Source organism: Arvicola amphibius, chromosome X (assembly GCF_903992535.2).
Source record: "Arvicola amphibius chromosome X, mArvAmp1.2, whole genome shotgun sequence".
Taxonomy (NCBI): Eukaryota; Metazoa; Chordata; class Mammalia; order Rodentia; family Cricetidae; genus Arvicola; species Arvicola amphibius.
The window spans coordinates 1,478,968-1,506,237 of record NC_052065.1 but is presented as its reverse complement, the minus strand read 5'-3'; the positions used below and the strand labels follow the sequence as shown (position 1 = coordinate 1,506,237).

The 27,270-nt window shown below is 39.7% G+C and overlaps 1 protein-coding gene across 3 annotated transcripts in view; it reads right to left on the bottom strand.

The window, feature by feature from the left end:
• Positions 1-27,270, bottom strand: part of Acot9 (acyl-CoA thioesterase 9) — a 43,694-nt gene that overhangs the window by 597 nt on the left and 15,827 nt on the right. For all 3 annotated transcript variants that reach the window (XM_038316733.1, XM_038316735.1, XM_038316736.1), the window contains 9 exons: positions 26,577-26,660; positions 26,127-26,230; positions 15,055-15,131; positions 2,983-3,050; positions 1,645-1,756; positions 1,401-1,491; positions 1,181-1,266; positions 569-656; positions 141-291 (listed from right to left, as the gene is read on the bottom strand). In XM_038316733.1, the coding sequence (XP_038172661.1) occupies positions 141-291; positions 569-656; positions 1,181-1,266; positions 1,401-1,491; positions 1,645-1,756; positions 2,983-3,050; positions 15,055-15,131; positions 26,127-26,230; positions 26,577-26,660 (861 nt within the window). The remainder of the gene's footprint in view (positions 1-140; positions 292-568; positions 657-1,180; positions 1,267-1,400; positions 1,492-1,644; positions 1,757-2,982; positions 3,051-15,054; positions 15,132-26,126; positions 26,231-26,576; positions 26,661-27,270) is intronic.

Sequence of the window (27,270 nt, the reverse complement as noted above, 5' to 3'; positions counted from 1 at the left end):
GGGATAATTTAAAAGATGGAAATATAGCTCAATGGCAGAGTAACTGCCTAACATATGAAAACCCCTGGGTTCAATCCCCTGCCATGGAAAAAAAGAGAATTTCTTTCTTTCATTAGGAAGAAGCAGTCATCATAACTTACCTCCATATGTTTTGGGGAAAACCAAGGGTACTTCTTTTTCCGACATGAATGTAAAATGAAATACATTGGTGGTCATATGTTCATTACTCTGAAGAGAGGCCACTTCACTATGTACTCTGACTTGAATGTAATTGTCCTGAGTAAAGCATACCTAACAAATTATAGACATAAGACGTAATCAGTTGTTTTTAGAGCCTGTCCTGGAGCTAGCTCTTGTAGACCAGGCTGGTCTTGAACTCACAGAGATCCGCCTGCCTCTGCCTCCCGAGTGCTGGGATTAAAGGCGTGCACCACCACCGCCCGGCACATAATCATTTGTTTTAGGAACAAGGGAAGAGCCCAGTCATAAAAGAAACACAGAAAATAAAAATTTCTTTTCTAAACCCAAATGACAAAAAAGTACTTTTGACATTTCATGACACACCTACCTGTGAAGAAAGAAAGAGCAATGAGCCAACTTCAACGGGTTTCTGAAACATGATATCATCTACGGTTACCACAAAAGGTCGGGAACCACTATTGGAGAAAGATCAAGATTGGAGTAAACTGCAAAATTCAGGTCTAAAATATTTCCCTTAACAATTTTCTGATGCAAAATTACAATGGTTAAAAAATGTATCAAATGCAGCTACTATGAGGATGATATTCACTACAGTAAAAGTCTGGGGCTCAATTCATGTATGACATTACCTAGGAATATATAATAAGAGTTTTTCATTAAAAAATTATCTGAGGCCTTTGACTTTGATTTTAGAATGTTAGCCCATTAATTAAAGACCAACTGAAAAAATACAGCAATATGAAAAACGGAAAGCAAACTGATTCGAGATCTATATGGTCTCAGTGTCATCTTACATAATTTCCCCATTTAAAACCTGAAGATACATAAACACACACACACACACACACACACACACACACACGTGAACGCAGCACACATAGATCTTATAAAAAGCATAATCCTATAGTGCAGTTCAGAGTGGTTTAAAGTATTTCCATTCAGTGGAATAATATAAGTTGTTAACTTAAGTCAAACTCACCCAAAGCTACAAGCAGTAGCCCACGCAAGTTCATATGCTTTCCTCATAAGAAAACCACCAAAGATCCGATTGAAAATGTTCCGCTCCTATAAAAAATTAATATTAACAAATAAAAGTTTGTGGCTACCCTTTTGTGGGCTGTTGAAAGGTGTCAGATTTTAGACAATTATCATGAATGCAATCCAGCACATTCAGAAGACTGCTCACAAAGTTCTAGTACCTGAGGGTGACAAATATCCAAGCTCTTGAGTTTTGTATCCTCCATCCACACTGCCTTAGGTGGCAAAATTCGACTCTGAAAACTTATAGTCCTGTGCAAGTGGAGATGAATTAAACCTGTTTATTGTCATGCTTTCACTCTTGAGAAGAAACTGGTTAGAAACACTCTCCATTCAAGTGTGGCTCTGGAGAAGACCTTGGACTCAAATACTTTCTCAACTTGTAGTCTCACCATCTTAACTTACTTTGGATCCAGTGTGTTAAGAAACATCTCATGTATGGTATTCCTCTCCTCAGGACTGGGAGCCATCTTCAGTAATGAAGCGGAGCTAAAGGCAATCCTTCGTCCCTTGTTCACTGGAGTTGCAAGAACCAAAAGGTATGATCAGGAGGGTCATCTCACAGCATCTAGGCTGCCTCGCCGCATACAACTTATGTCTAAGTTTCAAAATCCCACCAGAATATACACATACATATATATGTACACATGTATGTATATATGTATATACATACATAGACACATGCATATGTATATATGTACACACACACACACACACACACACACACACGTTTATTCGTCCACAAGAATGTTGCAGAGAGTGCATAAAATTTCCAGAGATGGGACCAGGGACACAGTTCAGAGGTACAGCACTTTTCTTAAAGTACAAAGCACTGGGTTCCAAACCCAAACCACAAAAGAAACCTTGTTTTTCTAGTAAGTGTTTTTTTTTTTAAAAGACTTTTTCAGTTTTTTGTTTTGTTTTGTTTTTAGAGATAGGGTCTCTCAGTGTAACCACCCTGGTTGTCCTGAAACTCACTCTATAGACCAGGCTGACCTCGAACTCACAGAGATCCGCCTGCCTCTGTCTCCTTAGTGCTGGGATTAAAGGCGTGCGCCACCACTGCCCAGCGGAAGACTTTTTAAAATAGTAATTTAACTTATTTTTATTTTATGTTCATTGGTTTTGCATATGTGTCTGTATGAGGGTGTCAAGTCTCCTAGAACTGGAGTTACAGACAGGTAGGCATTGAACCTGAGTCCTCTGGAAGAGAAGCCAGTGCTCTTAACTGCTGAGCCCATCTTTCTTGGAAATTATATCAGTTTAGCATGAAAACACTGGTTATCATACTGGTCTAGAGCCCTGACCTGTCTTGCATTTAAACCACTAAGATACACTTCCCATTTCATAAAAAAAATAGCTACCCATGTTCCAGTAAATGGTCCTGCATCCATGCACATACTGGCAACATTAAGTGAACTCAGTTTTAAAAAGAGTATATGAAATTAGGGGGGGAAAGTGGGCAGTGTGTAGGGAAGGAATTTGATAAAAACACACTATATGTATGTAATTCTCAAGCAATAAGAAAATGAAAAGAGAAATTGCTTCATTTAATATTGTCTCATCAATAAAACTGTTCAAAGCATTAACTCCTTGGGACAAAATATAGTATTTTTTATTATCAAAAACTTTCTGAAGTAACACATCTAACTGTTATAAGAGTCATATTATCTTCAATAATCCCTTCCAAAGTAAAATTAATATGCTTAAAATTTTTATTTTACTATAAACAAATTAACATACATTCTCCTTGTCTAAAGAGTTCTTCTTCTTCTGCAGTTTCAGGGATGAGTGGATTTACAAATGCCGGCCTAAACAAAAGAGAAAAACTTAGTTTAAGATGTGGCCTTGATGGGTGTAATCCTAAAATTAGGGTTGCTGAGACAGGAGGATGTCAAGTTTAAGGCCTACCTAGTAGAAAAAAGTGTACGCTATTTATGCTATTATCTAATAAAGTATTAAGATGAATAACTGCCTGCCAATTTGAAAATCTTCATCAGGGTTATATCTCAATGATGGGGTGCTGGCCTGGCATATGTAAGGCCCTGACGGCCAGCACTGCCAACATGAAAAGGTCTTCTTTTGCCATTTGTCAATGCTTACTGACAGTATCATACATGGACAGTGGAACAACTGAGCAAGCCCTCTCCTTATAGGCATAACTACGAACTACAAAGTTCACAGTATACAGATACAGATGTTGGGCATGGTGGCACATGCCTGTAACCCTAGCACGTGAGAGAGGAAGGAGGGATAGGGGTCCAGGGTCATCATAATAAGGAGTTTGAGGTCAGCCTGACCTCCATTTGTCTTGCAAAAAGAAAAGGCACAAAGAAAACAGGATATAAGTACTTGCCACAAAGTTAAACCTGATTCTACTCATTAGAACACAAATATGTATTTAGAACATTCTGCAGGACAACTGACTTGAACTCTACAAAATTCTCAGTATCTTCAAAGGCAGGAGGTACTTCTGTTAAAGACCATAACCAAATGAAATGCAGGGTCCTTTAGTGCAGCAGGTTCTCAACCTGTGGATTTCAACCCCACAGGGTGTCACATCAGATATCCTGCATATCAGATATTAACATTATGATTCAAAACAATAGCAAAATTACAGTTATGAAGCAGCAATGAAAACAATGTTATGGCTGGGGGTCAGCACAACATGAAGAACTGAGTTAAAGGGTCACAGCATTAGGAAGGTTGAGAACCACTGCTTTAGTGGATCCTGAATCTGGGCTGTGACTTCACAAGAATATTTTAGGGACATCTGGTGAAATCCAAATATGGATAATGTATTAGATAATATAATTGCTTCACTATTAAATAAGTTGGAAACATGATATGAAGGCATTGAAGTCATGTATGAGAATTACGTTGTTCTTAAGAGACATATACTAAACTATGGAGAGTTGAAGTCAGCAAAAACGTACATTTAAATGATTCAGGGAAATATTATCCCTGTGTGTAATTTCAGAGGGTAAGAGAGAAAGATGAATTAGGTACCATGTTGACCAGGGAATTTAGGTAAAAGGTATAGGAGAATTCAATGCATCTCTCAAAACTCTTCAAAAATAAAAATAAAACAAATAACTATAATGAATTGACAAAAATGATAAAAAAATAAAAATTCATTGAAATAAAGAAGTTAATTTCTCATAATTAAAAAATAAGGATAAAAGAGTTCTTCACTGCAGCGAAAGAATTCAACATGTGTATCATTTGTGAATCCTAGATTTCAAATGAAAACATAAAATTATCTATCTATCTATCTATCTATCTATCTATCTATCTATCTATCTATATTATAAATGAGACTATTTTAGAAATGTAGAGGAAGGAAAGAGAAGAAAAAAAGATGGTTGGGGTCAATGTGATTCAAGTCTATAATATACTTGTACAAAATGTCTTTATGAGATCCATCACTATGTAGAGTGAATACATACTGTGATGTTTAGTGCTGTCAATTTGACAGAATCTGGTATTACATGGATGTTAGGTCCCTGCATGGACATGTGAGGAATTATCTAAATAACATTATCTTCTAAGGATGTCTATGGATGATTACCTTGACAACATTAAGTAAGACCTGCCTACTATGGGTGACACTGTTTACTGGCTGGGCTCCCAGACTATAGCAAACAGCAAAAGTGAGCTGAACACTAGCCTTCTTTTACTGTTATCTGCTTCCTGATTGTGGAAGCAATATAACCCATTGCTTTAAGCTTCTGTTGCCTTGATTTCTTTCCCTACTGTGACAGACTGTACTCTTGACCTGAGAGCTGCAAGAAATCTTTTCTCTCCTAGAATTATTGGTCAGGGTATTTTGCCATACCAACAGGAAAAGTACATATCCTAGCTCTACACACTGAGGCATAGAAACAAGGGAGAAACTAATACCAATATAGCTCCAGCACCCAGATTTTGGGGTAAGATATCAGTTCCCACTAAAAGGAGTCTCAGAATTTTTTCGATAAATGGCTGACTCCAGGGTTTCAGAAGGAAGGGTATTAAGATGAGAGAGAGTACCAGGATAGATGACTGGAATCCCAGGACATGGGGGGGGGGCTCTATGTAAAAACCTAGTGCAGTGAAAACTCCCTGGAATCTATGAGACTGACCCTACTGAAGTCCCCTAGTAATGGGGGTACAGACCCCAAACTGTTGATCTTCTATAACCAGACAACGCTTCTAACAGTAGGACTAGAACATCAACCCACAAAACCTTCGACCTACAATCTGCTCTGCCTGCAAGATGTGGTGGGGTAATGGTGGTGCAGAACTTGTGGGAGTGGCCTACCAACAACTGGCTGCAACTTGAGGCCCACTCCACAAGAGGGAGCCTATGCCTGACACTGCCTGGATGGCCAAGAACCAGAGGTTACATATCCCAAGACCTAAAATAGAACAAAGCACAACTGGCCAAAGAAAGTCAAGTCAATGAAATGATTCCGAATGATATTCTGTAATACTCACAGATTGGTACCTAGCCCAACTATCATCAGAGCAGCAGTATCCAGCAACTGATGGGAGCAGATGCAGAGACCTACAGCAAAACATTAGGCAGAGCTCAGAGAATCCTGCAGAAGAGATCAAGGAAGGATTGGAGGAGCCAGAGGGGTCAAGATACCATGAGACCACAGGCCACAGAATCAACTAAGGGCTCATAGCAACTCACAGAGACTGAAGTGACAAACACAGACCCTGTATGGGTCTGAGCTAGGTTCTTTTCCTATGTTATGGTTGGGTAGCTTGGTGTTCTTGTATAACTCCTAACAACTGGAGTTTTTTTGGGGGGGGCATCTCTGACTCTTGCTTGCACTTGGTACCCTTCTGCCAAGTCTAGCTGTGATCTGAGGGTTTGTGCCCCATTTTCTTGTATCTTGTTAGGCCATGTTTACTGCATATCCCTGTGAGGCCTGTTCTTGTTTTGAAGGAAAACAGGAGGGAGAGGTCTAGGGGGAGAGGGGTCTAAGAAGAGTGAAGGAAGGGGAAACTGTAGTTGGGATGAAACATATGAAATAAAATGAAAGGGAAAGGAAATAAAATTCATTTTATTCATTATTATTACTATAAAATAAAAGTGGAAAATGTGAGCCTAAACCGTCTCATCAAACTAGAGGGCAGGAAGGTATAAAGGACTAATGGTGCAGATAAGTGTTCATCTTAGCCTTTCAGAGAGAAGCTTCTTTGTGTAGAGATCAAAGGTTAATGCAGAGACTCATAACCATTCATAGTGTAGAGAATAAATGACTGTTGAGTCATCGCTAAATGAGGCTTCTCTTATCAGTAATTCCAGGCTCTGGGAACTATGATGATACACATATAAGAGCAAGAAGATTGGGAAGAATGCTGTGAAACACTATTTCTGAACATAACAAGACAGTTCATATTCATGAACTCACAGCAACTGTGGTTACCTGGGCTAACTGGAGAACATCAACATTTCATCATGGATGGAGAGAGGCTCATGAAGTCCCATCCTTCCCAGGAGGATGGGGGAAAGCATCATTTTCTTCAGTGGAGTAGCTACTGATAAATTACCCATGCTCCAATAAATAACATCCCCTCATTCTCATGTAAGCAAACCTAACTAAACTCAGTGTATCAAAGAAAAAGACAAGAAAGTAGTATGGGGCCTTGTTGGGAAGAAGGGGTTCTGATGTGGGAGGGTCTTCTGTTTGAGTTGATTTCATTGGTTAATAAAGAAACTGCCTGGCCCATTTGATTGGCCAGCCCTTAGGTGGGCGGAGTAGACAGAACAGAATGCTGGAAAGGGAAGTTAATAAATTGCCATGCCTCTGCTCTCTGAGTCAGACGCGATGAAGCTCCCGCCCAAGATGGACGTACGCTAGAATCTTCCTGGTAAGGCACCACTTTGTGGTGCTACACAGATTATTAGATATGGGTTAATCAAGATGTGAGTAAGAGGCTGGAACTAATGGGCCAGGCAGTGTTTAAAAGAATACAGTTTCCGTGTAATTATTTCGGGTGTAAAGCTAACCGTGTGGGATCTGGGCGGGATGAAAAGCAGGCCTGCCCGCAGCTCATCACTACAGGGTTCAGCAGGTGTGGGGAGCATAAGAATGAGCATAAGAGAGGAAATAAGTAAATATGATCAAATTACATTGTTTGCGTGTGCAAAGAATAAATAAGACAGAAAGGGAACTGGAACTAAAAATCTTGTTGAAATCTTGGTGGCTGGATTATCATTAGCAAAAAAATTTCTTTTTATTATTTCCTTAAATCCACTTCCATGATAAACTAGGAAAACATTACAGTGAAATATTATTGCTATAAATACAGATGATCAGAAATTGAAAACAAAACAAAAGACTAATGGGGATAGGCTGAAAGGACAAAGGTGTCCAATCTCCCCATAGCAGAAGATGATACAACCTGAACATCAAGAAGAGTAAGGACTATAGTTGATCAAAATATACTTAATATATCAAATCCATGGAAGTCAGATACCTTCTTTAAAGAGAAAAAAGAAATGGGAATATGTCATTAGAAAATAACCAAATTAAAAAAACTAAACATATATGTATTACAAAGCTAATGGTCCTAATAGACTAGGGAAAGCATCCCTTTACATAAATATTAGTAAATTATTAATAAATTAATAATTTAATAGATTGAGGAAAAAATCACAGAATTTAAGGTTGCTTTATTCCAATGAAAATAATTATTGCAATGATCAACTACATGCATGACAAACAAGTGGTGTGGAGGAGGGAGTAGCTGCTAAGATGGCTAGTAGTTAAGGTGCCTGCTACCAAGTCTAACAACTTGAGTTCAAACCTTGGGACTTACAAGGAAGAAGGACAAAACCAACTTCCAAAAGTTGTCTTATAACCTACACATATTCCTCCCTCAATCAATCAATTGATCAATCAATTAGTAAATAGAAAAGATGGAAGGAGAAGTAGCTCATCACAAGATAAAGAAGAGAAAAACAACTTTACTGTGGAGAGCATGCCACTTGCAGAATACACAGATCAATCTTAGCAACATCTCAGGTGGCACCACCAACACCTACTGACTTGCAGGGCCTTTCATAGCATAAATGATAATGTGCTCTCAGCAATCATGACTCTGAATCTAACACAAAGCTCCGGGCAAACTTCAGGTACAGGACACAGTAGGTACAGGGTACGACATAAAAAGAATTAGGATGTCAAAAAGAAGCAATAAGGCAGATTCAGGAAGTAGGGTATTTTATGCAATAGCTAGCCCAGTCTTTCAACATGTTAATGATATAAAACAATAAGAGGGCAGTGGAGACACACAAGTAGGCTAGGTTAGAACATGCTTAAAAGAATGTACAACTTTTAAGTATATCAAAATTCAAATTGTACACCTTCAGTGGGTGAATCATACGGCATATAAATTACAGTTCGATAAAGCTATTTTAAAAACAGATTTGTGGAATATATATGCATTAGAGTACTACTCAGCGGTAAAAAACAATGACATCTTGAATTTTGCATGCAAATGGGTGGAAATAGAAAACACCATGCTGAGTGAGGTAACCCAGACCCAAAAAGTTGAATATGTTATGTACTCACTCATTAGTGGATTCTAGCCATAGAATTGAGCCTATATTTCATGATCCTAGAGAAGCTAGATAGGAAGGTGAACCCAAAGAAAAACATGTAGTTATCCTCCTGGATATTGGAAGTAGACAAGACTGCCAGGCAAAAATTGAGAGCTTGGGGGTGGGGGCAGGATGGGGGTAAGGGGAGATGGGGAGAGAGAAGTGAGAAGGGGATAATGGAGAGAGCTTGGGGGAATGGGACAGTTGGGATGGAGGAAGAGTGCATATGGAATCAGGGAAGTATATATCTTAATTAAGGAAGCCATTTGAAGGTAGGCAAGAGATTGGACTCTAGAGGGGTTCCCAGGTGTCCAAGGAGATGTCCCCAGCTTGTTCCTTGAGCAGCTGAGGAGAGGGGGCCTGAACTGGCCCTTTACTATAGCCACACTGATGATTATCTTGCAGTCACCATAGAACCTTCATCTGACGTTGGATGGAGATAGAGACAGAGACCCACATTGGAGCACTGGACTGAGCTCCCAAGGTTCAAATGAGGAGCAGAAGGAGGGAGAACATGAGCAAGGAAGTCAGGACCGTGAGGGGTGCATCCATTCACCAAGACAATGGGACTGATTTAATGGGAGCTCACCAAGGCCAACTGGACAGGGAAGAATGGAGCATGTGATCAAACCTGACTCTCTGAACGTGGCTGACAATGAGGGCTACTGAGAAGCCAAGGACAATGGCACTGGGTTTTGATTCTACTATATGTACTGGCTTTGTGGGAACCTAGTTTGTTTGGATCCTCACCTTCCTAGACCTGGAAGGATGTGGGAGGAACTTGGACTTCCCACAGGGCAGGGAACCCTGACTGCTCTTTGGACTGGAGAGGGAGGGGGAGGAGGGATTGGGGAGGGGAAGGGAAATGGGAGGAGGGGAGGAGGGGAAATTTGTAGAATTATATAATTTAATAAAAAATAAAAATAAAGAGATTTAAGAGACATAAAATCAAGCAAAATCTATACACTGAATTTGGATACTAATTTGAACAAACCTCTTTTAAAGGACATTAAAGAGTAAGTAAGTATGAATGAATGAAGTATGTTATATTAAGGATTATGTGTATTTGTTAGGTGTGACAATGGTAATATAGTTTTGAATTTTTATAAGTTTATATTTTCAATGCTAGGAATCAAACTCAGGGTCTCACACATGTTAATCAAACATGCTACCATAGAAGTAAGTCCCTAGCATGGTGATAAAAATGCTATCTAGAAAATAGTCAGTTTGAGTATCACAATACCTGAATTCAAGATATACTACAGTCCTGATATGATGGCACACATCTATCATCCTTGCACTTGGGAGGCTATGACAGGAAGATTGTAAGTTTGAGAGCAACCTAGCCCATATAGGGGTTTCAATGTAAGCACAAGATAACAGCTAGACTTTGCATACAAACCACAAAAACAAAGTCAGGCATTGGTAATGCATGTCTAGGAAACCCAGATTTACTATAGAGTTCAAAATCCTTCTCTGTTGGGGAATGTTCCTTTATACTATCTGAAAATGTACCACTGTGATTGGTTTAATAAAAAGCTAAATGGCATACCAAGTTGTGGAAGGACTAGGCCCCTCTACCCTGCATCAAGCCTGAGCAAGGTATCCCAAAATAGGGAATGGGCTCTAAAAGTCCAGTTCATCCACCTGGGATAAGTCCTGGTCCCACTGCCAGGGGGTACACAAACACATCAAGCCACACAACTGTCATCTACATTCAGAGGTCCTAGTTCACTCTCGTAAAGGCACCCCAGTTGTCAGTCCAGAGTCTGGGAGCTCCCACTAGCTCAGGTCAGCTGTTCCTGTGGTTTTCCCCATCATTATCTTGACCTCCCTTGCTCATATGATCCCTCCTTGCTCTCTTCAACTGAATTCCAGGAGCTCAGTCCAGTGCTTGGCTGTGGATCCCTGCATCTGCTTCCATCAGTTACTGGATGTAGGTTCTATGATGACAATTAGGGTAATCACTAATCTGATTACAGTGGAAGGCCAGTTCAGGCACCCTCGCCACTATTGCTAGGAGTCTTAGCTGGGGTCATTCTTATAGGTTCCCTCGAATCTCCCTGGTACCAGGTTTCTTCCTAACCCCATAATGGCTCCCTCTATCAAGATATCTCTTTCATTGTTCTCCCTCTCCATCTGCCCCCTCTAAGGAATGAATGGGGGATGGGATGGAAGGTGGGGGGATTGGGAGAAGGGGAGAGAGGGGGTATTTTTCACGTAAAATGAAAAGAAAGAAAGAAAGAAAGAAAGAAAGAAAGAAAGAAAGAAAGAAAGAAAGAACAAACGAACATTATACACTTGGGGGAATGGGACAGTTGGGATGGAGGAGGAGTGGATATGGGAGCAGGGAAGTATACATCTTAATTAAGGGAGCCATTTGAGGGTTGGCAAGAGACTGGACTCTAGAGGGGTTCCCAGGTGTCCAAGGAGATGTCCCCAGCTTGTTCCTTGAGCAGCTGAGGAGAGGGCGCCTGAACTGGCCCTATATTATAGCCACTCTGATGAATATCATGTATACCACCATAGAACCTTCATTTGGCGATGGATGGAGATAGAGACAGAGACCCACACTGGAGCACTGGACTGAGCTCCCAAGGTCCAAATGAGGAACAGAAAGAGAGAGAACATGAGCAAGGAAGTCAGGTCCACGAGGGGTGCGCCCACCCACTGTGACGATGCGGCCGATCTAATGGGAACTCACCAAGGCCAGCTGGACTGGGTCTGATGGAGCATGTGATCAAAGCAGACTCTCTGAACGTGGCTGACAAGGAGGGCTGACTGAGAAGCCAAGGACAATGGCACTGGGTTTTGATTCTACTCCATGTACTGGCTTTGTGGGAACTTAGTCTGTTTGGATGCTCACTTTCCTAGACCTGCCTGGATGGAGAGGGGAGGACCTTGGACTTCCCACAGGGCAGGGAACCCTGACTGCTCTTTGGACTGGAGAGGGAGGCGAAGGGGGAATGGAGGGAGAGGGAGGGAAATGGGAGGAGGGGAGGAGGTGAAAATTTGTAATAATAATAATAATAATAATAATAAAAAGAAAGAAAGAAAGAAAGAAAGAAAGAAAGAAAGAAAGAAAGAGATGAGAAAAAGAGGAAAAAAATCAAAGTCTGGGAGCAGAAACACGTCAGACAACACCAAAACATTTGCTACCAAATATGCTGCAGGAGATTATCAAATAAAGATGAAGGGTTCCCACTGTTAATAAAGGCTAAATGGCCAATAACTAGGCTGGAGGTATAGATGGGACTTCTGGACAGAGAGAGCTCTTGGAGGAAGAAATGTGAAGTTGTGAGCCAGACATGGAATAACCAGGATGGGCTAATAGAGATGATGTATCGATCATGTGGAAGTACATAATTAAAAATATGGGTAAATTTAAGTTATAAGAGTTATTTAGAGACAAGCCTAAGCTAAGGTCAAGCTTTCAAAATTAATAAATAATAAGTTTCTGAAGTCTGTTTTATTTTTTGTGAGTTGGCAGCCCCAAAAGAAAAATCTGCCTATAATTCTCAGCTACACAGAATGCAAGGATAGCTTTGGCTATACTAGACCCTATTTCAAAATAAACAAATAATACATATTACAGAGATTTAAAAAAGCATAAACAGGATGCTATTGGTGTTAAAACATATAGATTAGTGGAAGAGAATAGAGAGATTAGAAGTATAATAACATGTACATTATGTAGTACAAAGGTGAGTCTTCTCAACAAATGGTGATAGGAAAACTGGGTCTCTGCATACAGAAGAAAAAAATGAGAGTCATCTCTTAGCACTTACAAAAAAGTCAACTAGCCTGGTGGCAGGGGCGCATGCCTTTAATGCTAACATTTGGCATGCAGAGGCGGGAAGATCTCTTGAGTTGGAGGGCAGCCTGGTCAACAGAATGAGTTCCAGGACAGCCAGAGCCATGCAAAGAAACCTTGTCTCAAAAAAACAAAACGAAACAAAAGAATGAACTAAACATTCAAATCTAAGATCTAAAACCATTACAAAAAAATCAATGCAATGATGTCTAATGATATTCTGGTATACCCACAGACTGGTGCCTAGCCCAACCGTTATCTGAAAGGCTTCATCCAGCAACTGATAGAAAGAGGTGCAGAGACCCCATAGCCAAATATTATACTGAGTTTGGGGAATCCTGCAGAAGGAGAGAAAAGAGAGTAGAAGCCAAAGGGGGTCAAGAACACTACAAGAAAACTCACAGAATCAACTAATCTGGGTGTGGACCCCCAAAAATGTGAGCCTATTTCCATCTTGACAGATGGTCAGGATATGCAAGCATAGTTTTACTCTGTCTTTTGTAAATAGAGGTTACCTGGGGAAGGGCTACCTTCAGGATACTTGGTCTAGAGTAGTTTCATTTCCTATACAACAGAATGTTAATGACTTGATGCCTCAAAATATTAAAGCAATTAACTGTTCTTTGAGTTGTCCTTTGTATCATGTTAAAGAAGTCTCTGTTGTCTTCTTCCCCCTTTTGTATTGGGGTATAAAAATGTATGGAAAATTAAACATGGACAATTTCTGTTTCCACTGGTATGCACTCTTGGTACTATTCTATAGTTTCTGTTTTATTATTTTCAAATGCATCTTCATATTCTTTACTCATATTTCTAAATCCCCACACCCCTCTGCTGGCAAGAGGTGTTTTTGTTGAGACTGGTCCCGGACATATGACAGCCCAACATTGCAGGGCCACCATCACTGACACCTGGGCTTCTAGGGGCTCACAGAGACTGAACCAACAACCAGGGAACCTGCATAGGACTGACCTAGGCCCTCTGCATATGTTACAGTTGTGTAGCTTGGTTCTCTTGTGTGACTTTTAACTGTGGAAACAAGGGCTGTCTCTGACTCTTTTACTGGATTTTGGTACTCCACTCTTCATACTGTGCCACTTTCCCCAGCCTTAATATATGGGGAGGTGCTTATTCTTACTGCAACTAAATATGCCATGCCTTGTTAATACTTATGAGATACTTTCCCTTTCCTAAACAGAAATGGAGAACTGGATTGGGGGTGGGAACAAAGGGGGTGGGGAAGGGGCTGGGAGGAGAGGAGGGAAAGAAAAAAAGAAAAGGAAACTGAGGAAACACTTCAGGACACTGAAATGGGTAGGGACTTTTGGGAAAATAGCTTTAAGACAGAAAACAAAAGGGAAATTAAGCAAATGGGATTCCATCAAAATAAAAAGATTCTACCGAGCAAAGGCACACTTAACAAAGTACAGAGAGGACCTACAGAATGGGAGAAAATCTATACAAGCTTACATTTTAGAAAGAGTTGATATTGAGTATACATTACTCAAAATAAATTAATAGACTAATTTAAAAATATGCAAATGATATGGCTAGTTCCCCCCCAAAAGAAATACCATGGCTAATAAATAAATTAAAAATATTTTAATATCTTTAGCTATCAGAGAGTCAACAAGTTAAATAAGATATCAATTTACCCCAGTGGCTATTTAAAAAATTAATGCTAGCAATGATATGGAGGAAGAGGAATGTAGGTGGTCTTGGAAGGAATGTGACTTAGTACAGACATCATAGAGAACTTTTTTCTAAGAAACAGATGTGCCATATGGCTCATTTATCTCTCTTCTATATATATTCAAAAAAATTAATTTAGCATACCAGAGATACCTCTATGCCCTTGAGCCAGCTTAGGTATCTATCAACTAATAAATGAAAAAATCAAAATGAAATACATATATACAATAGAGTATTATTTAGCTGTTTAGATTAAGTTGTTATCTGCAGAAAAATATACTGAACTAGAGTGCATTATGTTAAGTGAAATGAGCCGGACATGATAAAGCAAGCACCACTAGTTCTCTCTAATCTGCAGCAGCTAAAAACAAGTCAACCTGAAAGGAAAACAGTGACTACTGTAGCCAGGCGGATGGAAGATGAGTTTAATCATGAAATAGTGTATGCAGTTAATAAATAAAAGAAAATATCAACATTCGTAAAAGGATTCTTACATCACTGTAAGGTAAAATGCCATCGTGTATGAGATTTCTTTTTAAAATATTATACGTCTCCTTTAGAGAAAAAAATGTGAGTTTGGCAAACATGTTCAATTAAGTCTGTTATACTCAGGTCATAGGCATATGGAAATCTATTAGTTTTGTCTGAAGTCTTAGGTATTTTTTAAGATTTTCAAATTAAGGAATTATGAAAAAGTGATAATTACCCTTTATTTTCAGAATCTCGAGCCACCATGACAAAGGTTGCATCCAAAACAGGCCAATATTCCTCATTATTTTGCAGCTAAAGAACAAAGGAAAGAAAAATAAATTTATAAGGAATGCATTTGTTGGGAAGACTGACCACAGTTCTGACAGTATTCATTACTGTTATTCTTTTAGGTTATTATATAGTATAGTCAACACCGAATGTGTGAATATGGCTAAAATATTCCCAAGAACTAAAAGTATTCTAGGTCTAGGTGTTATCCAAATGTCAAAATTAGAACCCACTACTACCTCTTAAGACTAAAAATGCTGGCTAGGTATGATAGCATATGCCTGTAATCCTATCAACTGGGGAGGCTGAGGCAGAATAGTGCCTGCGAGTCTGGGGCTAGCCTGGTGGGTTTCAGGCTACCTTGTGTGATTATAGTCTCGTGTGACTGTCATCCTGTCATATACATACATATATCCTCTTAGTTCTGTGTGTGTGTGTGTGTAGTTGTTATCTGCAGAAAAATATACTGAACTAGAATGTATTACATTAAGTGAAATACATATATAAAACAAAAACTAAGAGGATAGCTGATATTTTGATCTGTGCATTTCAAGGTCAACCAAGACCAACTAGAAAACAGAAGCCCTCTAAAAGGGCCCTAAAACTCCAGTCCTGATCAGAAAGGCTATAGGGCATCCAGCGGTTAGGCACTAATCAATAGATATTCTATATAGTGAAGAGACACTAGACAGGAAAACTCTAAAGGGTGGAAGAATTGCTAACATTAAACTGAACTAAATAGACAAGGCTCTGAGTTCTATGCTAGTTATAAGGATCTACTCAAATGGTCAAATGGATAACATTAAACATACTGTTCAAAAAAAAACAAAACAAACAAACAAAAAAACCCCAACACATTCTAATAGTCTCTGACCAAATCTGTGGTGTTTTAATCAGTCACAAAAAGTCCAGATTTTCTGTCCTACTATTTCTGTGCATAATGTATGCTCCAGGCCCTCCTGTCTTGATCCTAAAACTTTCTCTTTTCTGCCTATTTAATGTAATTTACTTCTTTTTATCAAACACGCATTTGTTTATTTAACATCCCAGCCGCAGTTTCCCCTTGCTCCTCTCCTCCTAGTACGTCCCCCCATTGCCCCGTCTATTCCTATCCCCAATCCACTCTTCCTCCATTTCTGTTTAAGAAAGGGCAGGTCTCCCATAAATATCAACAAAACATAGCATATCAAGTTGCTGTAAGACTAAGCAGCTCCTCATGTATTAAGGCTGGACAAAGCAACCCAGTATGAGGAGCAGGGTCCCAAAAGCCAGCAAAAGAGTCAGAGACAGCTCCTGTACCCACTGATAGGAATTCCACAAGAGGTCCAAGGCACACAATTGTAACACATATGCATAATGCCTCTCTCAAACGGTAGAGAAACACTTAAGAAGCTGTTTGACATCCTAAAACTTTCTTATCAGCACACTCTCCTTTGCCTATTTTAATTGCTTCCTGTATATATCTTCAGAAAGTCTACAGATCACAACCAAAACATCCAGTTCAAGTATAGAACTCAGCCTCATAAATTTAAAAGCAAAATTTTGCCTGATACAATTATATTTTACAAAAACAAAAGATAGTCTGACATTTTATTCAGATAATCATGTGATTACATCAGAATCCAAAGGGAAACGGGAGTTAGAAAACTCGTTGCATTCAAGGAAACAAAAGGGATTTCATAAAGGCTACTAGGATCTCTTAGAGACTTACCAGGCTAATAGAATCCATTAACCAACCTAAGCCTGATATATGAAAAATGTCTCATTAAGACATGAAAAATGAAAGCTGGGCAGTGGTGGTGCATGGCTTTAATCCCAGTACTTGGGAGGCAGAGGCAGGGGATCTCTGTGAGTTCAAGGCCAGCCTGGTCTACAGAATGAGTTCTAGGGCAGCCAAGGCTACACAGAGAAACCATGTCTTAAAAAACCAAAAAAGAAAGAAATAAACAAAGAAATGAAAAAGACACTACTAAGGGTGGAATAAAACAAAAGAAAGCAATGCTGCAGAAGGGGGCAGTGGGAGGAAAACAAAAACAAATTTTGACGGAAAATGGAGCTGGCCAGATAGCTCAGCAGGTAAAGTCTCTTTGAACAGGGAAACCACTTACACAAAAATGTCTTCCCTCTGAAGGGAAGAGACTTCAGTTTTAGAAACTGCTCCTCTTTCAGGATTAAAGTTGCTTGTGTTTTCCAGGTTTCTCCTCAAACAACTAAAGAAAATTACCCAGATAGTTTAGATAACTCTTATATTAGATAAAAATTCCATTTTTTTACTTGAGGCCAACATATGTATAGTCTAGGTAAATAAATGCTCATTAAAGTGGTTCATGAGTCTTACCACCTTGAGGAGGATGTTTTTGAGCAAACTGTATTTGAGACAGGGTCTCATGTAGCCCAGGTTGGCTTTCTGAACTTGCTATGTAGGTAACAAGGATCTTGAACTCATGACCCTCATGCCTTGGCCTCCCAAGTGCTGGAATCACAGGCAGGCATCAACACCCTCAGCTATTTAATGAATTGATTAAAAAATTAGAGACAGCCCTAAATGGGACATCTGTATCACCCTATCCAAGGTTCAGGGGAACATCATGGAAGAGAGGATGAAAAAAAAATTAAGAGCCAGAAGATGGGGAGGAAGACTGTGGAATTCTATCCTCTGAACACGGCATGACTGCTGTATTCATGAACTCAAAGAAGAGCCAGTGAACAACACAAGACTGTACCCATCAATATTCTACCATGAACAGGGGAGGGTCTTATGAGGCCCATCTCTCCATGAGGGGCTACTGGCAGTTAATGATTGCTATAGAAGGTGCCGTCACATTTTTCCATGGCATAGCCACTGGCTAAGCTGTCCATGTTCCAGTAAATAGCCCTCCCCCGTGTTTATGCATGCAAACCTAATTACACCCAGTGGGTCATGCAAAACTCACCTGAAAGGAGGAGGATGACTTCAGAAGAAGAAAGGAAGGAAAGGAGAGGAAAATAGGCGGGGTGGTGAATATGTTTGAATTATATGATTGTTTATGAAACTGTGAAACAATAAATACAATTTTATGATCATATACTTATTTAAAAGGTTCTATAAGATCCTAAACAAGACTGTTACTTGGGCCAAGTTTGCTCCTAAACACTTAAAAAAGACAGCCACCTAGGAGACAGACTTCAGCCCATTTAAAAGGGTGTACTATAACAGCTGCTACCTCCAAAGAATTACTGACAGGGTTCACCTGTGAAGAAGAAAGTCCAATTTTCCAGTAAGGGTTTAAGGTGAGACACAGGGACCCTACCGAAACAGTTGAACAACCAATCGAGGGCTTGTATTTTTCTTCAAAATGGACTACAGGGGACCAGTGAAGATGATCTGAGGACCTGGTTTTCATAGTTCCTACTTTTGGAGCTATTATTATTATTAATTAATTGTGTTCACCATTACCTGTGCTCCATCAGGTAAATCCTTTTACTAACTGCCATTGAAATTCTTAAAGACATTATATTCTTTTATCTAAATGTGTGTTGAGGTGGGCTGATGCAACTGGTTCTTTATTTCCTGATTGCCCTGCCTTGTCTGAAACTCTGGCTTTATGAAGATTCCTAAAACTTCCTTCTAGTCTCAATGACCTGGGATTTTTTTTAAGGCTACCTTATGCAAAGAGAAGTGATTTTCCAGTTCTCCAGTAATGAAAATAAGTCCTTGTTCCACTAGATTGATGCTGTCATGTATTTTGTCACAGCAACAAGAAAAGTAACTGGGGCTAGAGAGATGGCGCCATGGTTAAGGGTCACTTGCTCCTCTGGCAGCCATATGGTAGCTCAAAACTATCCATCCACAACGTCAGTTCCATGATAGTCAACAGGCATGCACATGGTGCATATATATGCTCAAAGGCAAAAATTATAAGTATTCATGTACATAAAATCAAACAAAAATTCTAAAAAATATAAGTAACTAATACAAAAAATCTGGTATCAAGAAGAAAGACGGTTGTGACAAGCCAGACCATGTTGTTCTTGGGCCTTTGGAAATAGTTTACAGAAAGAACTGAGAAAGTTTAGAGCATCGGGATAGTTTAATGAACCATTCCGGTAGGAGTTCTGCAGACCAGAATGTTATTGGAACTATGGATAGTAAAACTATGCTCATGGAGCTTCAGATGGGAATAAAGATCCTATCAGAACCTGGACTAAAGGCCATTCATGTTACATTCTGGCAAAGAAGAATCTGGCTCTGTGTGTGTGTGTGTGTGTGTGTGTGTGTGTGTGTGTGTGTCCTGCAATTTGAATGAGCCTCAATTCAATTCAACAGCAATGAGATAAAGACAGGTACAATGGCAAATACCTTTAATCCCAGCACTCAGGAGGGAGAGGGAGATGGGTCTCCATGAGTTCAGGGCCAGCCTGGTCTACATAGGGAATTCCAGGACAACCAAGGAGACACAGATATTGTGATGTGGGGGGGTCTTCTGTTTGAGTTTATTTCATTGGTTAATAAAGAAACTGCCTTGCTCATTTGATAGGCAGGCCCTTAGGTGGGTGGCGTAGACAGAACAGAATGCTGAGAAGTTAGTCAGATGCCATGCCTCTCCTTTCTGAGACAGACGCGATGAAGCTCCAGCCCAAGACGGACGGACGCTAGAATCTTCCTGGTAAGGCACCACTTCATGGTGCTACACAGATTATTAGATATGGGTTAATCAAGACGTGAGTAAGAGGCTGGAACTAATGGGCCAGGAAGTGTTTGAATGAATATAGCTTGTGTGTTGTTATTTCAGGTTCCCTTTAAGCCAGCCAGGCAGCCGGGAGCTGGGCGGGATGAAAAGCAAGCTTGCCCGCAGCTCCACACTACAATATTGTCTCAAAAAAGCAAAACAACAACAAAAATTAATGAGGTCTAGCCCTATTCAGGGTATCTGTTTATCACCCAGCCCAAGGAACACGGCATAGGAAAGAGCAAAAAGAATGTAAGAGCCAAAGGGCAGGGAGGAATGCCGTGAAATGACTGACATGTAAGAGCTGTTGCATCTGTGAACTCACAACAGCTGTGGTTACCTGTAACCACTGACTATCCACACTGGCAATCATTGATAGGGAGGAGCTAACAGCAGTTAATAGCCACTGGCCAGGGGAGGAACCATTATTTCCAGGGATATATTCACTAGTATGCTGCCTATGCTCCAGTAAATAGCCTCCCATCTATGCTCATGCAAGCAACTCTGATTAAACACTGGATCATAAATGATGGGAACTTGTTTAAAAAAAAGGATTCAAGAAGTAAAAAAGCCAGTAAACAGGGTGAAAATGATCAAAATACATTGATACAGATATAATGCATACAATGATGCCAACATGCCTCAGGCACTAGACATGAAGCTACAGAGTTTAATGGTTGGTCTTCTGGGTTTCAGTCTTGTTACCTTCTTGTTCTTCTCTTTTGAAATTTGAAATGGGAATTCTTAGCATGTACCATTTATAATAGAAGTATTGTTGCTTTTGGATTTTACAAAAGCACACAGATAAATGTTTGCCCTGAGTTTCAATAAAAACTTCGAAAAAAACCTTCCAATTTTTAAAAAAGGATTTAATTTTGTGTGTGTGTCCATGTGTGTCTACCAGAGGCATTAGATACTTCTGGAGTGTTCGCTTTCCTCTCTCTCTCTCTCTCTCTCTCTCTCTCTCTCTCTCTCTCTCTCTCTCTCTCTCTCTCTCTCTCTCTCTCTCTCTCTGTGTGTGTGTGTGTGTGTGTGTGTGTGTGTGTGTGAGAGAGAGAGAGAGAGAGAGAGAGAGAGGTAGGTGTACACATGACTGCTGATGCCAGCAGAGTCCAGAGGCATCAGATCTTCTATTGTGAGATATCCAGAGTAGGTTCAGGAACTCAAACTCCAGTCCTTTGTAGTAGTAATCACTCTTAACTGCTAAGCATCTCTCCAACCCCTGAGACATGGAACTTTAGAACAGAGTTGAAACGGTTTAGGGGACTTTAAAGTTAGACTAATTGTATTTTGCTTTATGAGACAGCTATGAGCGTTTGGGGATCACAGGCGAAACGATACAGTTTGAATGTGAAATGTGCTTGCTCCTTTAATTAGGACTCCAGTCTTTTAACACTTGATTTCCAGCTGGTGGCACTGTTTTGGGATGTTGTGGAACTGTATGGGTTTGGACTCTAGATGGCAGAAGTATTTCACTAGAATGGACTCTGAAGGTTATTCTCACTTCTGCTTCTGGACTGTGCTATCTGATTTGTCTGCTGCCATGATATGAGAAGCCCCAATCACATTCTCACTGACAAAAATGCTACCATCCTAACCTGCATGATGGACCGAAATGCTTCTGAAATGGATCCAAAATCCATCCTCTCTCTTTTACTTTAAGTTGCTTTTGTCAGTGTATTAGTTAGTTTTCTATTGCTGGAATAAAAAAAAATCAGGACCAAAGCAACCTGCAGAAAGGGTTATTTGGACTAATGGATCCAAAGGGATAAGAGTAAGAGTACGTAATGGAGGGAAAGCATGGCAGCAAGCATGGGGGCTGGAAAAGTGAGTTGAGGGCTCACTGTTCGAACCACAAACAGGAAACAGAGAGACCAAACTAAAAATGGTATGAGTCTTTATATCTCTCAATACCTACCCCCAGTGACATCCTCCAGCAAGGCCACATCTTTTAAATCTAACCAAACAGCACCACGAAACTGGGAACTGAGTATTTAAATGCTTGAAACTGTGGAGGATATTTCTCAGTCAAACCATCAGATAGGTATTTTGTAATAGCCACAAGAAAATGATGCAGAAGGGAATCAGGAAGTTAAACATCTCACAATGTACTGGTAGGTCTTCAGAACTAAGAAATTTCCTGGATAAAATGCCAAAATACTTGTTCTGAGAAATACTGCAAAATATGTTGCAATCATATATTTATGTGGCTGCTTCCCTACGATATAGTGAGTGAGGTTCATGTAGACTGACACTATTTTCTTCATATTGCCACTGCCACTACTAAGCACAAATACTGGCAGATACATATACAATTAATGTTTCAAAAATGAATGAATGGGGCATTACATGAATGGGCTTTTGTAAAATATACTCTCTAAGAGAAAGGAACTTTCTCATTGTCATATACCCAGACCAGAAGAGCTGTTCAATAATTATAATTGCCAAATTGATTTCATGAACAGATATTGAGAAGTGGGCACTACTGTTGATAAGTATATCATCTAGTGTGAGAAAAAACAATGTTTGTATACCGTTTGTAGGACAGAGAGTAGCAGATGCCAGGAAGGAGAGACAGACTAGGTCTTGAAGACTGAACAAAATGTTCCAAGTTGGAAGAGTCAAAGAAGGGGTCGTGCAAGATGTGACCCTAAAGCACAGTGGGAATGCACAGAATCAGAGCACAACGCATTTCAGGTAAAGAAAAAGGCATTAACAGACATTTGGTTGCTAAATGATTGCTATGTAACTCCATACTCGCAGACTACTCAATAACCAGCAATGAGCGTTAAGAAGGTACACAGGGCTGGGAAGTGGCTCAGTGGTACAGCATTTGCCTATTATACACAAGGCCCTGGATTCAAAACTTGGCATTGAAAGAACAAAAAAGAAAACACATAAATGATAAAAGGAATAAAGTTGGAAAAGTAGATTGCTTCTAGCTTATAGAGTACCTTGGGCACTACCTAATCAAAGGAATATGCATTCCAGCCCAATGGTCACTGAAGGTTTTTATAAAGTAGAATAACATGATCTAAGATTAGCTTTGGAAATTTTGCCTGGTAAAGCCAGAGAGAAAGGACAGGCTAGAGAGAGAGAGGCATATGCCGCAACTTTTCATATTCTTTCTCCCCTCCCCTCCCCTCCCCTCTCCTCTCCTGTATTTTCTAATTTATTTATAGGAGAGTCAAATAGCTGTGATTCCCCGGAATGCGGGCCCTAGGTCAGGAAATCTACAGTGCACAGCACTGAGTAGGACAGAAATTAACCAAGGAGTTTGGTTAAGTATCTACAAATCATAGAAGCATTCATAGCAACTTTATAAGTGTGTTGCTTTATTATTATTATTATCATTATTTTGGTTTTTCAAGATAAGGTTTCTCTGTAGCTTTGGAACCTGTCCTGGAACTCACTCTATAGACCATGCTGGCCTTGAACTCAGAGATCCACTTGCCTCTGCCTCCTGAGTTAATGACATGCACCACATTTTTTGTTTTATAATTTTTAAAAGGACAATAAAACCAGCATTACTGCTAATTACATAAATATGGGAATACAATCCAATCACTTTGATACAGTATTTAATTTTTTAAAAAAATTACTGGTAGTTAATGCTGACACATCTAACTTCTCAAAAGTGCTGAGAACTAAGTGGCTGTTGAATATGCAGCCCTATATAGACACATCTATATCACCCCCTCTAAATCTTAAAGAGTACCCCATCATAAGAGGGGGGGCAGAAAAACCGTTAAGTCTCAGAGGATGTGGAAGTGTTTTGTACAATGATGTGTCCTATTCAATATCTGGTCACTGCACTCATGAAGTCACAGCAGCTATGGTTACCTGCATAAGACATTGGGCCCTTAAACATTCCATCAGGGATAGAGGAGGGGCTTTTGGGAGGCCCCACCTCTCCCTGAGCAGCCATTATGGGTATAGCTACCAGTGGGGAAGGAGTTATTGATGGGGAAGGTCAGCCAATCACCTTGGTTGTGGGGTGTGTTCCCCTTAGGCTAAGATTTACTAATAAATATTGCGGGTGTGCTTCCCGCTTTCTCTTTGTTTTTCCTGCACTTCTTGCTGGAACCCAGGCTTTGTAAGTCCCCCTTTCTTTCCTTTATTAAAGCTAAATATTTTATAGTAAAGCTAGTCTGGTTAATTCTATCGACCACTTGCCAACAAGTTATTTTCTTCAGTGGTGTGGCCACTATTTCAGTAAATAATCCCCTACCCATGCTCAAGCAATCAATCCTAATTAAATATCATGGGTCACAAAAAATGGCATAAAAGTATTAAGGGTCCTAGTTGTAAAGAAGGGAAGAAGTGGTTCAGTGGGACTTAAAGGAAACCAAAAGACGGTAATGGGGTATATATGCTAAAATGCCTTATATGCATGCTTAAAATTATCAAAGGATAAATTTTCAATTTCTGGACAATTACTATACATTGCAAGCTTCAGACTTTTCTCAAATCTGAAAGTTGATTTTACCATGAGGTGAAAATGCTTTAGAATTCTATAGCAGAAAAATAATGCATCTGAATAATAAGTCCACTGATTACCACAGTGTAATTAAGTAAGTCAATGCTTATGTTCTCTACAGTGGAATGCTGGGCATACTGTAAGTTATTCGGTCTCTGCATTGATTATCCTCTGAATTCTGCTCATAAAAGAAGCTGTTTTAACTGCACCCAAATGACTAGTAACAACTGAGGGCTGGGTATGTAACTCAGGTGTAAAGCACTTGCCTAGAACATGAAAGGATATGAGCTTGTTCCCCAGTACCACACAAAGAAAAGAAATGAAGTGTGTCTTTCATCCCCAAAGGTATGATGAAGGCCTAACCTCCAGATCTATAGGTGGGAATTACTTGAAAATGGGGACATTACAGGCATAATTAGATAAAATGAAAACCAGGAATAGCAACTCATGCATGTAATCCTAGCATTTGCTAGGCTGAGGCAGGAGGATTGCTATGAGTTCCAGGACAACCTGTGCTACAGAGTGAGGCTGTGTCTCAAAACAATAAATAAATAAGTAAATAAATAAAGCCAGACGTGTGATACATGCCTATGAGAGGCGGAGGCAGGAGGATCAGGAATTTGAAGCTAGTGTAGACTACAGGACATAAACTTGTCTCAGAAAACTAAAACCCCAGAACAATAGTAAAGCCTCCCACTGCTTCTGTAAGGTTGCCTCATCAGTGGTGCTGATGACAAAGCCACCACCAACTAGTCCCCCATCAGATACTCACTCACTCACTCACTCACTCTTGAGGACCAACAAGGCCAGCCTGGGTTATATGAAACCCTATCTCAAATACAGAACAAAAACAATGAGTTCATATTGGAGCAGAGTGGGCCTTCAATCCAATATGATTAAGATATTAGTCAGAGAAAAGAGATAGACATATAGACACACAAAAACCACACAGTGTGTACTGGCTGGTTTTGTGTGTCAATTTGACACAAGCTAGAGTCATCAGAGAGAAAGAAGCCTCTGTTGAGAAAATGCCTCCATGGGATCCAGCTGTAAGGCATTTTCTCAATTAGTGATCAATGGGGTGGGGCCTAGCCCACTGTGGATGATGCCATCCCTGAACGGCTGGTCCTGGGTGCTATAAGAAAGCAGGATGAGAAAGCTGAGGAAACAAACCAGGAAGCAGCATTCTTCCATGGCCTCTGCATCAGTTCCTGCCTCCAGGTTCCAACCCTGTTTGAGTTCCTGTCCTGACTCCCTTCATTGATGAACAGCAATATAGATTTGTAAGCCAGATAAACCCTTTCATCCACGACTTACTTTTTGGTCATGGCGTGTCATTGCAGTAACTAAGATACAATGACAAAAGCAGAAATGCCTCCTGATACTAAGAAGAGGTAAGCAAAGATAATCTCCTATAGGTTTAAGACAGAATATGACCCTGCTGACAGCTTGATTTGGGAATCAGAGCCTCCAAATTCAAACAATAAATTGCTGATATTTTTAAGCCACCAGTTTGTGGGACTTTATGGTACAGCAGCCCCCAAAAGTAATACAGTAATCAGTACAATTCACATCTAGTTCAACTCAGACTTTTGTGAAATCCTCCTGGGAAAAATCAGAAACAAGTACCTTAATATACAGCTGTATATGATTACAAAATAATATATATTAAATGCAAGTAGCAAAAGGAAGATACTATCCCTCCTTTGAACTGTTAATTATTTTTGAAGCTATGGGTTGCATACTTATCCATGAACATACACAGATTTTCTTCAAGTGAGATTAGCTGATTATAATTGAACAGTGAGGGATCTTCATGCACATACATACCTGGAACATTTTCATCTTCACTTCCATGGATGTCTTTCCAACCCAGCTAACATGGCCAGTGAACTTAATGTCCTGTTCAGGACTTAAGCTCTGTTTACACATATCTGCAAAATAGAAAGTTAAGAGCCATCCAAACTATATAAGAAAAGTCTGTACTATAAGTGAATAATAACACCTGAAAAGCTGACAAGTTGTATTATATTTATCTTCAAAATTACAATAATTTTTGACATACAAAATAAATCTAAAAATCTGAGAACATATGAGGATTATAAAAACTGTAATTAAATTAAACTCTTCCATTTAATTATATAAACATCATGTTATATTCTAGATAATTTCATATATACATTAAAATCCGCTTTAAATGGAAACCATTTCCCCCCAATCCCAATAATACTTCATAATTACTGAAAATTATAAGTATGCATAGAAGCTGATCTTGCTTACCAATCTTGTCCACTAGGGCTGTCACTATTGATAAAGGAGACATCATAACAGAATGATTTCTGTTGTGCATGTAGCAAACAAGAACTGTAGGAAAACCAGAAGAGTATAAAATAATAGAAAAACAAAATTATTTCTTCCATTTACAATTCTCTCCCTTAAATTCACAAAAGGTCTTATTTTCAATAAAATCCAGTACTACTCAAGTAATGATCTTATACTAGAACTAAAGACTCGTTTCTTTTGGTTTACTGAGACAGGGTCTCACTCTGTTGTCCAGGCTGACTGGGAACTCACTATACATCCCAGGCTGGTCCCAAACATGTGGTGATTATTCTGCCTCATTCTCCTAAATACAAGAATTGCAGATGTGAGCCTCCAGGCTTAGAAAGACATTTTCCCTCTTTTTATGTGTCTGTGCTTACATATATGTATTAGTGCTTCATTTGTGCAGGAACCTGTAGAGGTCTGTCCTAGTCAGGGTTACTATTGCTGTGATAAAACAACATGGCTAAAAGTAACTTTGGAAGGAAAGGGCTTATTTCCCTAATGCTTCCACATTACTGTTAATCACTGAAGGAAGTCAGGACAAGAATTAAAACAGAGCAGGAACCTGAAGGCAGGAGCTGATGCAGAGGCCACAGAGGAATGCTACTTACTGGCTTGTTCTTCATGGCTTGCTCAGAGTGCTCTTCTA